The sequence below is a fragment of the Phaseolus vulgaris genome, chromosome 9 (genome assembly GCF_000499845.2).
Source record: "Phaseolus vulgaris cultivar G19833 chromosome 9, P. vulgaris v2.0, whole genome shotgun sequence".
In the NCBI taxonomy this organism is placed as follows: domain Eukaryota; kingdom Viridiplantae; phylum Streptophyta; class Magnoliopsida; order Fabales; family Fabaceae; genus Phaseolus; species Phaseolus vulgaris.
Window position 1 is genome coordinate 35965821 of NC_023751.2, and position 19194 is coordinate 35985014.

Here is a 19194-nt window from a genome sequence, read left to right on the forward strand (position 1 = left end):
CTCTCAAATTGAGTAGAGTTTCTCTATATCAAATATCCAATCTGAATTTTACAAAGGCAAACACCTCTATTTATAGCCTTAGAGGTGCTGAAATGAGAAGTTAATCAAATTCAAATTTCCCTCTAAATGACACTCAAATTGGTGCCAACTAGAGCATGAGGAAAGTGTGACTTCCTTTCTAGTTTTGGCACCTCCTATATTACGCCTACACTCTCCCCCTAAGTCACATGGACAATGTGACTTTATCTAATACATTTACACCTATTTATTTAATATCCACACCTCCCACAACTATACAAAAGTAATTCAAATGATGCTCTTTTATTTAATGTTTGGCCTTGCCCTTCATGGTTTGGACTTGGGCTTTCTTGGGCTTGGCCTTCTTGGGCTTGGGCTTTGAGCTTGGGCCTCATCTTTTGCAAAGACTAATAAAAAGAACTTTAAATGCTTTGGCCCTTGTCCATTTCTTCTATTGATAACATCTTTTTTATTCTCATCAATAGGGGAAGGTAGTGTCTATTTCTTCTTTTATTTAAGTTGAAGTATTCCTAAAATATTATTTTTTAAATTAAATTAGATACTACTTTATAAACTAAATAAATTATTGATATTTAAAGTATAATTTTTATTATTAATAAATAATTTTTATTATTATTAAATGGTTTTTAAATTAATATGACAGAAAGTTTAAAAGATTGTTATCTCTATAAGGGTTGGGATACCCTGAAGTATCCCTATATTTATTTATTATATTCTTTGTAAAAAAAATATATGACAAAACTTTGATTTTGTCTCCAGAAAATTATGAAATAGAAACCAATTTTTAAAGACGAAAATAATTAGTTGCAATAGTAACTAAATTAGAGACCATTTTAGAAACTAAAAAAAATGGTTTTTATTATTGTTAAATAGTTTCTAAATTGGTATTTAGTTAGCAACCAAGGATTTTGCTACCAAATTTAGAAACTAAATAATTGGTAGTTAAAACTTTGGTTGTTAATTAGATACCAATTTAAAAATTATTTAACAATAATAAAAATTAATTTAGAAACCAATTTTTTTTAGTTTCTAAAATAAAAGCTCTAAATCCTCTTATCTCGTTGGGCATTAACTGTCTAAAGCACTTGTTAATTATTTTTTTGTAATTTTGATTTTTTTACTTAAATTATTTTTATTTTTTATTTATTTTTAATATTATAATGTTATATATTTTAAAATTAATTTAATACTTAGACATATTTTATAAAAAAATTACTATATTTAGAAAAATATCATAAAATATGAATTAACCGAATAAATAATTTAGATTTTATTTTTATTGTATTCTTTTTTATTTTAAGTTTTATCCAATAAAAGAGAAAACAAAGAGAGAGAGAAAAAATGAGGATAGCGCTTTATATTTGTATAAGCACCCATGTGTCTTTCTTCTATTTTCTAGTGAAATAAGAGACTATGAGAAAAAGATAGTTTCCTTATCTCCTCGCAAATCCACTCAAATCACTGAATACAAATACATTGTGTCCCTCAAATCTATCGTAACTAACCTGAAACATACAGAGGATAAATAATTTAAGAGTTGTGTTTAAGATTTTCAATAATTTGAAAATTTTATTTATTTCAAAAAATTTATTAAAACAGGACATTAAATAATTTAATAGTTTGTATTAATTTAGAATTTTAATAATTTAAGAAATTTATTTATTTTAAATTTTTATTTAAATAGAACATTAAATAATTTAAAATTTATATTTATTTAAGATTTTGAATATTTTAAAAAATTTGTTTATATTTTTTTTAATCAGCGATAATAAATTAATAAAATAGAGTCTAGTCTCCAATCCATAAACATGATGTATCATATTGATTATCCTATAGAATATTCCCTCAAACAGGTATATTAAAGAATTATGGATGCACATTATGGAGTTTTATTTATGTGAAATATACGTGTTAAAATTTGTGAAATATATTCTCAAACTCTTTTTTTTTCACTTTCTACTAACTTTCACTTTAAATCCAGTCCCTTATACTGTGTTTGCTTCTTGTTTCGACTTCAAGTCGGTTGAAATAGTATCGCTAAGATCAATTACTACATTCGAAATATTGTTCTCTTTAAAGTTTTTAAGCTCCGTCACAACTTTTTCCTTAAAAGGTGCATCGGTGGGTTAAGGAAAAAATGTATATTTAAACTGTCATTGACCTCGACTCCAAGTGATGTGGGAGTATATATTGGTCGTACCGAAACAGTTTTATTGATCACGTGGGAGGGAGGATTGGCGAGCCTGTGCGAAGGATGTTTAATTCTAGTGATTTGGAGGTGATTTGGAGGGGCTGGCGTAGATGGGGCAGCAAGGAGCTTCATTTTTGGGTCATTTGTGATATAGAGAGATTTTAGAGGGTGTCATGTAAGCTTCAATGAATTTACTCACATACCCTCTCTACACAGTTACCTCCTCTAAGACACTGAGCCAATGTGACTCAAATCAATTTTGCAAGCAGTGTTTTAAGAAGGAAAATTGATTTTCTCTATTTTGTTATTCACCAAAATCAATTCTCACTCACGTTGTAATGAAGTGAGAATCGATTTTGCACTATGTTGCTACATATATTGTTGCTACATGTAATGAGAATCGATTCTCTATTATCTTGTAATGCACTAAGAATCAATTTTTGACTTGGGTTATGCTTAAAGGGAAAATCGATTCTCAGTGTTGTTGTATTCTCCACATAATTGATTTTGTATCTTTGTTGGTGAACCAAAATCGATTCTCATTTAAATTAATTTTCAAGATGATTGAATACAAGGAAGAATCGATTCTCTTCTTCTTTTGTTTGTGTAGAATAATTTTTTTTTTGTTAATTTGTTACGAAGTTTGAAATGCAATTTTAATTTTGAATATTTCAGGAATTTATATATTTCATATTTTTATTTAAATAGGACATTAAATATTCATGTTTTTTATTTATTTAAGATTTTGAATATTTTATAAATTTTATATATTTCATAATTTTATTTAAAAATGATCCGATCGGTCATCGGTAGACGATGACGTCAGCAGTAGATAACCACGTGGACCACTCGCAGGGTGACACGTGGACCAGGTGACAGAGAGATCAGGGAGGCGATCGCCCAGAACGGTGATCGGTGGTCAGTAACCAAGCGGCCACCGACAGATCAGGTGGCAGAGAAGTCAGGGGACAGATAGCCCAGAACGGTGATCGGTGGTCATACCAAGTGGCCACCGACAGATCAGTTCCCAGATGAACACCTAGGGGCAGAACGCGAGAAGCAATAGAGCACCTATCAGTCATCGGGGTTCATGGTCATCGGGGTCTCGTGTTACACGCAGTTAAACTGGGACTGAGGTTCCCAGCGAGAGCGTTACGCATGGACCTCGTATGATCATATCTCAGAGAAAGAGGAGTTGCTCGCCGGTAGAGTCGTGCACGAGAGTGGACTGAGGGAGCTAGTACACCGGTCAGTGATTGGTGACTCCCTCAACCCATTACGTGCATGGCACCGCAGAGGGGAAATCGTTTACGCAGAGAGCAATGCTTGGTGAGTGTGCCTAGTCCAGCCACACCTGGCGTTCTCCTGGGAGTGTGCGATTCACCCAGATGAAAGAAACGCGTTAAGTTACTCCGCAAGGGAATAACTTAGGCGCACAAAGAGACGCACTAGAGCCCTTCAGGTGGTGGCACATGTACGGTTAGATGTGAGTTACATGCCTCCACGTGTCACCATCTGAGTGAGGCGCGGCCCAGAGAAAGGTGCACTCCGTGTCGCTAAAGGTACAGACAAACGCAGACACGCACAGACGCTCATGTTTCACTGATTCTGGTGGTACGTCTCTGCAGAAAAAGAATAACAGAATTCTGACACGCACCAGAAAAGTATAACAGAATTCTGTTAGGCACAGATGCAGAGAGAAGTATAAAAGAGAATCAGAGTGAGACTCAGAGAGAGATCTTTTTTGATCACACACATTTTTACTACACTCTTTGATTTTTGGTGGTTCTGTGACCTAACTTGAGCGTCGGAGTGCAAATGGCCGCCAGCGGCGCCGTCTGTGTTTTTTGCAGGTTGCGTCTGAAGTTCCCGGAGACGGTTCCAAGAGCGTTCTTGTAGATTGCACAGTTGCATAGACGGGGCAAGGGAAAGCAACGAAACATTCCCTCCACGCGAGAGTTAGCGGCAGGATCAAAAAACAATATTAAATATTTAAGATTTGTATTTATTTAAAATTTTGAATATTTTAAAAAATTTATACATTTCATATTATTATTTAAATGAGACGTTAAATATTTAGAATTTATATTTATTTAAGATTTTGAATATCTTATAAATTTCATATATTTTATAATTTTATTTAAATAACACATCAAATATTTAATATTTATATTTATTTTGAATTTTGTTTTTAATTATTTATTTTTATGTAATAATTTCTAACTTTTACATATATAACCCTAATGTTACTTATAACCCAAATATTATGTAACTTGTATTTTTCTAAAAAATAATTATTCAAGAATAGTTTACAACAATTTAATTAACTAAAATCTATATAAAAAAGTTTCTTTAACCACAAGAAAAACATGAAATAGAAATCAATTTTAAAGACCAAAAAATAATTAGTTGCTATAGTAACTAAATTAGAGACCATTTTAAAAACTAAAAAACAAATTGGTTTCTATTATTGTTAAATGATTTTTAAGTAGTATTTAATTAGCAAACAAGGTTTTAACTACCAACAAACATTCGCTAGGATAAGCTCGAAAATGATTATGATATCATATTACAAAATGGACTTTAAGCCTAACTTAACTCCATAAAACCGGTTCATGGGGTGAGGTTTGCACCTACTTATATACCATAAAATATTTTCATCTCTAGTCGATGTTGGATCTCCAAAGAAAATCTAAGATTATGAAGATTAAACTATTTGAAAAAATTTGGGTCAAAATTGGGTTTTGAAAAATTGAAACCAAAGTCTTAAAAAAGTTAACCCGACAGAGACAGACTTTGCTCTTACCTATTTATGTTCAAGAGATGTTTTTTGAAAAAGGAGGGTGTTAGGGTAACCTAGACTTTGCTAGTTGAAATTGGGTTTTGTAAGTTGAAACTGGGCTTTTAAAAATTGAATCTGACCATGATTCACTTTACTCTTATGTATTTCCATTGGCAAGAGAAGATCGGGAATGACATAGTTGTTGAGGTTAAAATTTTTTGTATGAAAAAAATATTTTTTAATTTTTTAATTTTTATGTGGACCCCACATGCATTTGAATGGCAAAGTAGTACGTGAATTTACTCTTTCATGCACATTTTTCATGAATATAATTACAAACTCTTTTAATAATAAAATATTATATTTAACTAGTACAAATAAATAAAATTTTAAAACAAAATGAATTATTGGTAGTTAGATGAGAGTGTAAAAATAAATTCTCATCCAGATTTAGAATAGTGGGACTCACTCTTTGCCTCTCTCCTTTCCTTGTTACATAACTTCTCATCCTCCTCCTTCACAGAGTGTTGGGTGTTTTAATACCATAAACAATAGAAAACGTATACTTCATAAACCAATAAAATAATATTTTAATTATAGTTAATTTTTTTTAGTTTTAAATATTATAATATGATGTTAAGTGTATGTTTTTTTTAAGTATGTGATGTCAAAAAAATCTTTTCCACCTTCCAATGCAAGTTTCCATTCACAAATTTGAGGAAATAAACCATGAGATCCATGTGCATTTAAATAATTTTTGAAGAATAAACATAAAGCCTAATGAAAGCAAAGGTGAAAGTTTAGGGTTTAGAGAGTAAAGATGAAGATTTAGGGTTTAGGGAGAGACTAGCTTCCGTTTCTTTTTCATTTAAGCTTTTCTGCAACTTTTTCTTTTTTAATGCCTTGTCTGCACAAATACGTGCATTGTGTTAATGTGATTGAAAAAGACACAAATTTAGAAAACGAAAACGATGTGAGGTAAGGTGAGTGGTGAGGGGACGTGAGAGAGGAAAAAAAAGGTGAAAGTGTGAGATGAATGTAGGAATCTGCAAGGGGAGAAAAAATAAATGTGATCGGTACCTATGACTCTGTTTGTTTCTATGGATGTATTGTTTATAAGAAAACAAGTGAAAGGATATCAATGGTTTAGATCTAGGATTTTGCAGGAAAGAGGAGGAGAAGATATACATGTGAATAGTAAATATCTTCTCCCTCCAAAATGAAGAGATGTAAAGGGAAAGTCACATCAACATGTGTTATTTTCGAATTTAGCTTCATTCATCAGCAAGGGTTTTTAATATTAAAAAATAGTATTTTTTATTTATTTATATAAGATGTGATTTATTTTCTAATTGTATAGTATATATTTAATATTTTAAGAAATTATTTGAAGTTCTCTTTTTATTTAATTTGTTGATGCATTTATATTAATATTTTTTTTATAATTATTATGTTTATCAGTTAGTAATTTATTTCATAATATTTTTTATGAAATTATTTTCTATTATTAATTACATTATATTTTTTTTAGTATTTTTATTTTATTTTTCATTACTATAGGGTTTTTAATAATAAAAAATATTATCTTTTATTTATATAAGATATGATTTATTTTCTGATTTATTTTCTAATTAATTTTCTAATTTTATAATGCATATTTAATATTTTAAGAAATTATTTGAAGTTTTTTTTATTTAATTTATTGAATAATTTTTTTTTCTAATTATAATTTTTAAATTATATCTAATTATATTTAATATATATTTATTTTCTAATTTTAATTTTTAAATCTATGAAATATGTGAAAGTTGTTTATTTTTAAACAAAAATAACTCATTTCATTATTAAAAAGTTTTAATAGGCAAGGATAAATTTGTAAAGTAACATTTAACAATTTAAAAAAAAAATTCACTCACAACCATCATATCACTCACAAACTTCCATAAACTTTCCTCACACATTCGGTCTAACATACTCCAATCCAAACAACTTCACTTTTTTCACACTTTCTTCTCACATCTTCACACATTCACTCCCTCAAATCCTCACACATCCACTCCTCAATCCAAACACACACTAAGTGAAAAAGCTAAATGGATTGTGGGGCGTGTAAAAAGTTAATCAAGAGGTATGGAGAGAAAATGTGAAGTGTTTTTTTTAAAAGCGTGTACTTCATGAATGGGCTAGGTCCAGAACAACAAATTTTTTTAATGTGTATTTATTAAAAAGGACTAAATAAAAATTACCATTTAAACTTTTAGTAATATGAACAATTTTATCATTTTAAGATTTTTTTATTTTTTTATTAATTTAAATTTTTTTATTTTTAACTTTTTTATGAACAAAATTTATTTATCCAGACGAAATCGGGTGTTAAGGCATACCATTTGAGTATCTTGGACTTCCGGTGGAGGGAAATCTAAGGAGAAAATTTTTTGGGAGCCAGTCATGACAAAGTTACGATTCAAGTTATCAAAATGGAGAGAGAAATTTCTAACATTTGCTAGGAAAGTCTGTCTTATAAAATTTGTGCTTAATGCAATCCCTCTATATTAGCTATCCTTCTTTAAAGTATTGGTTTCAATGTGCAAGTTGATTACAAATATACTGAGAAATTTTTTATAGAGTTGGGTGAGCCAGTTCTCAATGAATTTACTCACATACCCTTTTCCCACAAGTGTCAATGTGTAGTTTTTCACTACAAGAAAAACGCGAATTACCACTACAAGAAAAACGCGAATTACATACAGATTTTTACATACGGATCAAAATCCGTATGTAAAATCAACATTATATACGGATTTTTACATACGGATTAAATTCCGTATGTAAATATAAGCACCATAAAATTTATGTAAAAAGTTGTTACTAAATAACCCTTTCTACTAATATATAAATCATAATGACAAAGTGATTAAATAATTTATAATTTAAAATATTTTAAAAATGATACATTATATCAATTTTAATCTATGTAAGTAAATATTTGAAAATAAGATTTTTTTTATCGACAAAGAATAAAAAAAAATTAAACAAAACATTTTAAGGATATTTCAATCCTTATACAAGAATCTCAAATCAGAAAAGAAGTGTAAGATACAAGCACCTATATAGCCATCTAACAAAAACTTCACAACTACCTATAATAACCTATATTTGAAAATAAGATATCAAATAATTTTATATTAATATATATATATATATAATATGAAAGTAAATTTAAATTTAACCATGAGTTTTAAAAAATTAATGATCAAATAAAGAAATATATTAATCAATATATATGTATTTATAGTATTAAAGTTATATTAATATTATATAATTTCTTCCTTTTTCTCTCTATCTATCTATATCTGAATAAAAGTAATATTACTCAAGTCAAATAAAACTACTATACACACACAATAAATATCTAAATGTATATTTATATCAAAATTAATATTAATAATATGAATATAATATTGATAATATGAATATAATATTAATAATATTAATATTAATACTAATAATATAAATACTAATAATATTAAAAAATATTAATAATAATATGAATATTAATATTAATAATAATATTAATAATATTAATATAATGTTAATAATAATATTAATTATAAAATTAATAAATATTAATAATATGAATAATATTTATAATAATATTAATAAATATTAATAATATGAATATAATGTTAATAATAATATTAATTATAACATTAATAAATATTAATAATATGAATAAATATTAATAATATGAATAATATTAATAAATATTAATAATATAAATATAATTTATTTTTTTATTATTATTATTAATAATTATATTAATATGTATAAATTATATTAATATGTATAAATGAATGCTTCCCCTGGTCACTGGAAAGATTTGGGTTCGAATCCCGACTGCTGCAGTTTGCTTGTAAACATTATTTAGGGCTTGGGTTCGAGTCCTAGCCTCTACAATTGCATCTTTTTTTCTTGCTATATGTATGTTTGCATTGCAACAGTGTTTTTATAATTTGTTGCGCTTTTAGTATTTATTTATATTTTACAATTTTTTAAATAATTATTCTAATGTTTATTGTTATTTTTTTACATTTTAATACATTACGTAAGCAAATGAAAAATACATTTATTTCACATTTTGAAAAATATTTTCTAAAGATATTTTTTTTACGCTACTTTTTTAAATAATATATTGATGAAAATGTTTTTTAAAATATTATCTATATTTATTTTTACATTTTGCGAATTATTATATGAAGATATTTTTTAATTATATTTTTTCATTTATATAAACAATATTTAATATATAGACCAAAGTGTTTTTTAAATATTTAATATTTAAAATTCAAAATTTAGATTTTAAAAAAATTAAAAATTAAATATACAAAATTCACAATTTTAAATTTTAAATTTTAAAATTTAAATGATAGTTAAGAGGAGATCTCCTGTATAGGTAATTTAAAATTTAAAATTTAATATTAAATATTTAAAATTTAAAATTTAAAATTCACTATTTTAAATTTAAAATGATAGTTAGAGGAGATCCCCTATATAAAGATAATTTAAAATTTAAAATTTAATATTTAAAATTTAAAATTTAGTTTTTAAAAATAAAGAAGTCACAAAATAACAAATATCTCCTCTCATATATTTTTAAAATAATAAAATAAAACATAAATATTATAAGGATAAAATTTGAATAAATACTATTAAATAATATATGGATTAAAATGTTTTTTTAAATAATTTCATATTTTATATATTTATTTTCACATTTTGAAAAATATATTCTGAATATATTTTTTATTTATGCTATCTATTTTTTCCATCTAAATAAATAATATTAAATTGTATATACATAAAAATATTTTTTAATATTATCATATTTTATGTATTTATTTTCACATTTCGTAAAATATTTTCTAAAAATATTTTAAATTTAGCTATCTATTTTCAGTCACATACTTTCTTTTTTTTCTTGCTATATGTATGTTTGCATTACAACAGTGTTTTTATAATTTGTTGTGCTTTTAGTATTGATTTATATTTTAGAATTTTTTAAATAATTATTCTAATGTTTATTATTATTTTTTTACATTTTAATACATTACATAACCAAATGGAAAATATAAGTGCTTTTTATACATTTATTTTCACATTTTAAAAAATATTTTCTAAAGATATTTTTTTACGCTACTTTTCAAAATAATATATTGATGAAAATGTTTTTTAAAATATTATCTATATTATCTATATTTATTTTTACATTTTGCGAATTATTATATGTAGATATTTTTTAATTATATTTTTTCATTTATATAAACAATATTTAATATATAGATCAAAGTGTTTTTTTAAATATTATCATATTTTATATATTTATTTTCATATTTTGTAAAATATTTTCTGAAAATATTTTTAATTTAGCTATCTATTTTCTGTCACATACTAATTTTTTTTTCTTGCTGTATGTATGTTTGCATTGCATTACTGATTCTTGGTTTGCAACAGTGTTTTTATAATTTGTTTTGCTTTTAGTTTTGATTTATATTTTAGAACTTTTTAAATAATTTTTCTAATGTTTATTAGTTTTCTACATTTTAATACATTACACAACAAAATCGAAGATATAAATACAAAAGATGAAGAGTAGAACGACAAAACCAAACTTGAAGCTAAATATTGCAAACATAAGACGAAGAATGACCATGGAACAAAGGACAAATGAACTATCTACACAAAGCAGAAGTTATAAAGAAAGGAGATTGAAATCAATTCGACATTTGGCTCGATCAATCAATAATGCAGGTAACAAAGATGTTATATAAACATTTAACTTTTCACAATTATTATTATTATACAATTTTGCAGAATACCTCATGCGCATTGGAGATGGGATTGAACCTACAATTCTTGATGATATGGTGAAAATACCCCATGAACTAGCAATACCATGGGAAGGAGAAAGTTCAATACAAAAACTTATACAAGAAACATTTCCCCAATTGCAATTTCATACATGGGATGCTTCTTATATGGTTCAGAGAGTCATATTGACTCCAAAAAATGAAGATGTTGAAATAATTAATAACATGATTATCGATCATTTTCCAGGAGAACAACATAATCTATTGTCATTTGATGAAGTTGAAGGAGACACACATAATCTATACCAACAAGAGTACTTGCACTCCATTGCTCCAGGTGGCTTGCCACCTCATATTTTCAAGCTTAAAAAAGGTGCACCATTAATGTTGTTGTGAAACATAGACCCTAAATCTGGGTTATGTAATGGGACGAGATTATTGTGTCGTGGGTTCTACATGAACATGTTGGATGTTGAAATCTTGACAGGTCAACATGCTGGAAAAAGATCTTTCTTACCAAGAATTAAACATAAAACAACAGAAAGTGCAGGTTTCCCATTTGTGCTTATTAGGAAACAATTTCCTGTGAAATTAAGTTTTGCTATTACTATAAATAAATCACAGGGGCAAACTATACCTAATGTTGGAATTTACCTTCCACGACACGTTTTTAGTCATGGTCAATTATATGTTGCACTATCAAGAGGTGTTTCTCAAGCTTCAACAAAAATTCTTATTAAAGAATGACACCTTCAGGGAGAAGATGGAAATTTTACAAAAAATGTTGTTTATAAAGATATTTTGTTATCACAAAATCAGGTATTGTTCGTTTTATTTATGTGTGACACATAAAGATAAGTATAGGTTATTATTCTACTTACACTATTTCTTATATATATATATATATATATATATATATATATATATATATATATATCAAAGGTAACATAATATACAAGAAGCCCTTACAGTTGAATGAAGATAACAAAATAGGGCATTCACACATTTATTTACACAAACAGGTAATTATCAATATATGTATATTGCATATATTTGTGTGTGTATTTTACATTTATTCATAATTGACATTCTTTCGTAGGGAACAAAATATGTAAAGACGTGAATAATTATAAGGATGATCAATCATTCGCATTGGTTAAGCCAATTGACATCATCAAGGTATAATGATTTTACATAATGATGATGATAATGTAACTTTTTTATTCATAATGTATTATAAATTTATATTGTTAATATAAATGTGTGAAAAATAGCATTTTTTTATTTTAATTTTAATATTAAATATAAATACAATATAAATGAACACATAAAAAATGCGGATACACAGGCGCGAGACGCCTGTGTGCCCGCTAGTATTAATAATATGAATATAATATTAATAATATTAATAATATGAATATAATATTAATAATATGAATATAATATTAATATAATATTAATAATATGAATATAATATTAATAATATGAATATAATATTAATAATATGAATATAATATTAATAATATGAATATAATATTAATAATATGAATATTAATACTAATAATATTAATAATATTAATAATAATACTAATAATATTAATAATATTAATAATAATATTAATAATATTTAGAATAATTTTAATTACAATAATAATATTAATGATAATATTTATAATAATTTTAATTATAATAATAATATTAATAATAATATTAATAATGTTAATAATAATATTAATAATAATAATAATAATAATATTAATAATATTAGTAATAATATTAATAATATTAGTAATAATCTATACCTATATATAAAGGGGATTCCCCCTTAACTGCTTTTGATTTTTTTTCCAATTTTATCCTTATATTAATATTTAATTTTATTATTGTATTATGGTCATTGTGTCATTTCTTATTCCCCTCTTAACTGTTCTTAAATTTTTTTTCCATTTTATCCTTACTTAATAGTTTATTGTATTAATTTATTTTGGTTATTTGGACATTTTATAATATCAAAAATTAATAAAATAATTTTAAAATTTATTTTATTTGTTATTATTTAACTGGAGAGTGGAGAGAGTGGAGAGAGCGAAGAGCGTGGAGAGAGTGGTGAGACTGGAGAGATTGATTAGTTACTTTTCTATTTTAAAGATCTTCTTCTTTATTAAATAAAAAATTAAAGATATTTGTAATATTTTGTGAACTACTTTAGCGGGGAGTGGAGATTTGTTATGTTACTTTTTTTTTATTTAAACTGATATTCTCTTTTATTAAAATTGTAGAATTTTAAAATTGATTTAAGAAAGAGATTTTATGATTCTCCACTACACATAACCCACGTATCCTACTTCTCACTTTCTCTCTCATATATACATACTCCCCACTTTCTCTCTCCACTACACATATTTTAAAATTTTATTTTATTTGTTCTCATGGGTAGGTGAGTGGAGAAATTAGTTACTTTTTTTGTTTTAAAACTAATATTCTTCTTTATTAAATAAGCGTTTTTTAATTTTAAAATTTTATTTTATTTGTTCTCACCTAATGGGCAGAGAATGGAATTGCTAATTTTCTTCATATTTCATCTCTTTTATTTATCTTATTTTGCTTTTCTATTTCTTTAATGTATACATTTTATTTTATTTTTTCCAATAGAGATGTTTAGTTTATTTTATAAATTAATAACTTCAATTTCTTTACTCATTAAGAATCACATTATTAAAATAATATTACATTTGATTTATTGTGATAAAAAATATAATTATTTAATTAAAATATATATATCTATACCTATATATACAGGGGATTCTCCTCTTGAACAACTCTTAATTTTTCCCTATTTTATCCTTATATAAATATTTGATTATATTATGGACATTGTTGTCATTTCTTATTTTCTCTAAAATATGTAATATATGTGAAGGAACAATTTTAAATTGAAATAGAGGTTGGAGACGGTTTTGAATTGAAAAGTGGTTACTTTTCAAGAAAGAAGAATGTCTCTTCAAATTTGAGAGAAAGAAAAATATTAGTGAAAATACTGGAGAAGATGAACGATTTTGAATTGCAAAAGTGGTTAATGTGTGTGACATTCTTAGAAAATAAAATTTGTAAAGAATAAAACACTTAGAATGATGATCAATTACTCGCATTGGTTAAACCAATTCACACAAGTATAATAATTTTACATAATAATGATAATGTCATTTTTTATTTATAATATACTATAAACTTATATTATTAAGATAAATGTACAAATAATAATATTATTTATTCAAATTTTAATATTAAACATAAATATATATATATATATATATATATATAAATGAAAAAAATAAGAAATGCGGATACACAGGCGTGTGAGCGCCTGTGTTCCCGCTAGTATTAATAATATGAATAATATTAATAAATATTAATTATATGAATAATATTAATAAATATTAATAATATGAATAATATTAATAATATGAATATAATTTATTTTATTATTAATAATAATTATTATATTAATATGTATAAATTATGTTAATAATAATAAGTATAATAAAAATGATAATATGACCAAAGAACTTGTCTGGTCTAGTAGTTAACTCTTCTCATGGGTACTGGAAGGACTTGAATCACAAGAAGATTTAGCTCAATAGAGAGAGATTAGTGAGAGAAAGAGAAGAAGCAATGCACTGAGAATCAATTTTGACTTGGGTTGTGCTTAAAGGGAGAATAGATTCTCAGGGTTGTTGTATTCTCCACATAATTGATTTTGTATCTTTGTTGGTGAACCAAAATCGATTCTCATTTGGATTAATTTTCAAAATGATTGAATACAAGGAAGAATCGATACTCTTCTTGTTTTGTTTGTGGTAGAATGAATTTTTTTGTTATTTTTTTATGAAGTTTGAAACACAATTTTAATTTTGAATATTTCATAAATTTTATATATTTTACATTTTTATTTAAATAGGACCTTAAATATTCATAATTTATATTTATTTAAGATTTTAAATATTTTATAAATTTTATATTTTTATTTAAATAGAATATTAAATATTTAAGATCTTGTATTTATTTAAGATTTTGAATATTTTAAAATTTTTATACCTTTCATATTTTTATTTAAATAGGACATTAAATATTTAAGATTTATATTTAATTAAGATTTTGAATCTATAAAAAAATGTTAAATATTAACATAATCGATAGGTATATATTTTATTATCCATTAAGAATAAATAAAATAAAGTTAAGCAGTTAAAGATAATTGACCAAAACACTAATAGTAAAATATACTCGTTCAAGATGGGTGTGCAAAGATAGAAAAATTGACCAACATGACGAAATAAAGGGTGGAAAAAAGTAGTTTTGAAAACACAGGTGAAAGTATGAAGCTTCTTTGTCTCACTGCTAATCTTTGATTTCTCAGGACCACTACATGAACTTCTACCCTTATTATACCAAAACTAATTCAAGCAACTCCGAAATATCTTATTCAGCACCACAACGAACTTCCTTGTAAAAATCTCAAATTTTCCTGCAGAGGTTTAAAATTGTGTTCACCTTTCTAATTTGTTGCAGCATCTTCAGTTTTACTATTTTCACTTTCACTATCCTTGGGGCGAAAGCGACGAAATGGTTTACAAAAAGCATCTGCAAAGACGCATCGAAAGCTTTGGTTTTCAAAGACTTTGAACGACTCTGCAAATGAACACACAGTCTGAATGAGAGTGAAGTAAAGAGCGAAGAACGCACCAATTGTTGAAACCCCCACCACCCAGCTAGTTAAATAGTGATGCACTAAGGAAGCTCTTTTTCTCGCATAGAAGGAAACAAAGTATGAGTTTGCTTCATTCACCACTTTGTACAAGTACGACTCAGTGTTTTCCCGAACAATTTCTTTGGTGATGTTGTTGATTAGTTCAGAAACGGTTTTGTCGCTGCCAAGAGAATGGTGAAGCACCCCTTTGTAATGAAGAAGAGAGACATCACCAGCAGAGTTTATGAGTCCGTTGAAGAAAAACAAGTAGCTTGTCACATCGGGTTTGAAATCCTTGTGACAGTTCTCAAAAGCAACTATGTTACGAAACACAGTGCCTCTGTGGTCATTGATATACAAAGGAGGAATAGTGAGTTGTCTTGTTAGAAAACCCCATTTTTTCCCAAAGCTTATGTCAAGCAATTGTTTACCCTTATCTGCTTTGATCTTCACACCAGCCTCTTTCAGCTCCGTCACAGAACGAATCATGTGAGGTTGAAATTTTCTCTGTTCTTCTCCCTCCAGATTTGGACTGATGGCTGACCTAAGAAGACCGAGGAAGTGAAAGTCATCATCAGTTTTCTTACTTTCTAGCATATTCTCCGAATCCACCTGCAACAAAGGATAAAAGAATCGAAGAGCAAGATCTTTGAGACCAATATTTGGTTCCGAAGGAGCAGAAACAACATCAGTTAACTCAAACAACTTTTTCAAAACAAACATGGGAAGCTGGTTTTCAAGCATTAACATCTCGCGACGAATGATGGGCAACATCCATGGGCTGAGACTGGGGACTTTTCCGAATTCACACACTGATAGATCCCTCAAGAGCTGAACAATGAAAGAGCCATCAACTAGCATCATTTGTAGAAACTCGTCACTGCTCAATTTGATGTCCTCGTTGTAACATCCTCGAACATTGGTTTCTTCTTTCTCTAGTAACTTAAAAGCCTCGTCTAGTTTGGCTGCATTTGCATCATTGTCGAAGAGGCGGCGATAGAAGCTTTTCTTGAGAGGCTCCATGTTTCTCAAGTGGGGTGCTCCATGGTGACAAGGACCGATGGAGATGTTGTTGGGTCTGTAGGCTTTTGGTTCGACCCTTCGTATGTTAGATGGAACTCTGTATATGCAAACTGGGTAGTGAGCTTGTTTTTTCTTTCCACTGTTTCCATTTTCAAACTCCTTTTTCATAAGATCTCTCCAATTTGAGCTCATTCTAATGGCAGTGCTGTGAAGTTTTCTTGTGTTGAACATGTGATAGGCCAATCTGATGAGTTTTGCAGATGCCATTGTATGATCGGAGTAAGAAGTTGAACTAGTTTTGATGTCCTGCACAGAAAGATTGTATCCTTTTTCACTTGCAGCAGGTCAACTTTTGTATTCAGATGAAGTCCACTTTAATAATATAAATAATAAAACACACACTTCACAACTCTCTATATGTTAGGTGTATGTATTTAGTATTCACCTCTACCTCTCTTCGTAGGCACAGTCTAACCTGGTAATGGTTGTAATGGAGTTTATTCTTATACACCTACAATTTTTAAAATTTCAATTTCACTATTTGTTTGAAAAAATATCACCTGCATTTTTTTAATTACAGATTTGTCAATTCGGAATGTATTTTTTGCATTACGCATTATGAAATCACAACATATGTACTGTGGAAACGAAAATTCGCAATAAAAATAGAACTATAGATTTGAAAACCAACAAAAAATTACTTATTTTCTTCTTCGAACAAGAACCGTAAAGAGAAACTACCGAACTACCACCAAGTCATTGGAAACACCATCGATTATCACCAAAAGAAACGTCTTCTTATCTTAAGAGATGGAGTAGCACCACCATTGAGAGAGCAATGTAGTCTGTCAATGTGAAGTCTATGCAAAGGATGATGAAAGAGTAGAGTGTGGGTGTTGTGTGCATTTTAGGGTTTTTTGAAAATAATAGGAATAGGTTTGTCTTTACATAACATTGTGGGGGTGCATGAATAAAAACGTAGGGATGCAAGAAGAAATTGTCTAGTTGTAAACGGGATAATTAAATAAAAAAATTAGAAAACAAGAGTTGATGAGTGTATAAAATAAAAAGGGTGGCAGGTAGCAAAAGTGTGGTGGTGTAGATAAAAAAGCGTGGGAAAATTAGAACGGTGGGACAGTATGGGTCCAGGCTTTTCTTAAAAAAGTTGGTGCGGATATTAAAAGCGCAAGTGGTAACTAGAAAATCTTCTGGGCTGGTCAAATGATTTCATGCCCGTTTTAGTAAATGTGGTGCTGATATAAGAAGCATGATGCAAATAGCAGAAGTGATTAAGGTGGTGATATTAACATTAGGGACAAAAAAGCAACTAATGCATGGAAAAACAAAAAAATGTAAAAACAGTGACCCCATTTTTATGACGTGAATCCCACACGCACATTGATAACTCAACAAATTAAACTAAACAATGTAGACTTCCACACGCATGTGAATGGCAAAAGCAATACTTGAATTCACTCTTTTTTAATGCCTTGTCTGCACAAATATGTGCAGTGTGTTAATGTGATGGAGAAGACACAAATTTAAAACAGGAACACGATGTGGTATGAGAGGAACAAAAAGGTGAAAGTGTGAGGTGAATGTGGGAATCCGCAAGGGGAGAAAAAGTAAATGTGAGGGGTTACCAAAGGTAATAGTGGAGTCTCTAACTGAAAAAGCTAAATGGATTGAGGGACGTGTAAAAAGTTGATTGGGAGGTGTGGAGAGGAAATGTTAGGTGTTTTTTTTTTTTTAAAAGCTTGGACTTCATGAATGGGCTAGGTTCAAAATAACAATTTTTTAACATGTATTTATTAAAAAGGACTAAATAAAAAATACCATTTTCTTAAATTTTTACTAATATGAAAAAATTTATCATTTTAAGATTTTTTAATTTTTTATTATTTTTTTTGGGGTCGGCTTAAGGAGCCAACCCTTAAGTTTCCATAAGTTTAAAGTTTTTGTCTTTAACTTTTTTATAAATAAAATTTATTTATGCAGACAAAATCGAGTATTAACACATATCATTTAAGTATCTTGGACTGTGGGGAAAAACTGAGGATAAATTTTTTTATTTGAGAATGAAATTAGATATAAGGAATGTATGAATAATGTATATTTAGAAGCGACCTAAATGGAAATGTAATATTTTTTTTTGTCTTCTAAACATATTTTTAATTGGATGGTTAAAAATCAAATCTTAAAAAAAAATATGAAAAATTGATTTAAGTAATTGATAATCATAAAAAAATATCTTTTAGTGACCATCAAAATGGATCCTTAAAGTGAAAAAAATATCATTAAAATGAGTTGCGATCGAAATAACGACTAAACACAATTTGTGTCAAACACCCTAGTTGCCAATTACTTATCAACTACTTTTTTCATCGATTATAAAATTTGTGACAAAAAAAAAATCAATTGTTATTCTGGTCGTAGAAGGTTTGGTCACCCTAATTTCTGAAGACCAATTCAACAACAAAAAGTTGATGAGAAATTCAATTGCTAAATTGATGTTAACGAAATTAAATTTAATAATTAAAATTAA

At 27.2% G+C, this 19194-nt stretch overlaps 2 protein-coding genes across 2 annotated transcripts; one reads left to right on the forward strand and one right to left on the reverse strand.

The window, feature by feature from the left end:
* Positions 1 to 10720: 10720 nt before the first annotated feature.
* LOC137822451 (uncharacterized) lies at positions 10721 to 11275 on the forward strand. Its single transcript, XM_068627337.1, has 2 exons — positions 10721 to 10820; positions 10884 to 11275. Exons 1-2 carry the CDS (start codon positions 10721 to 10723, stop codon positions 11273 to 11275), a joined length of 492 nt encoding a protein of 163 aa, XP_068483438.1.
* A 3841-nt stretch (positions 11276 to 15116) lies between these two features.
* LOC137823041 (UPF0481 protein At3g47200-like) lies at positions 15117 to 17106 on the reverse strand. The gene has a single exon (XM_068628145.1). It carries the CDS (start codon positions 16914 to 16916, stop codon positions 15435 to 15437), a length of 1482 nt encoding a protein of 493 aa, XP_068484246.1. The 5' UTR covers positions 16917 to 17106; the 3' UTR covers positions 15117 to 15434.
* Positions 17107 to 19194: the final 2088 nt, after the last annotated feature.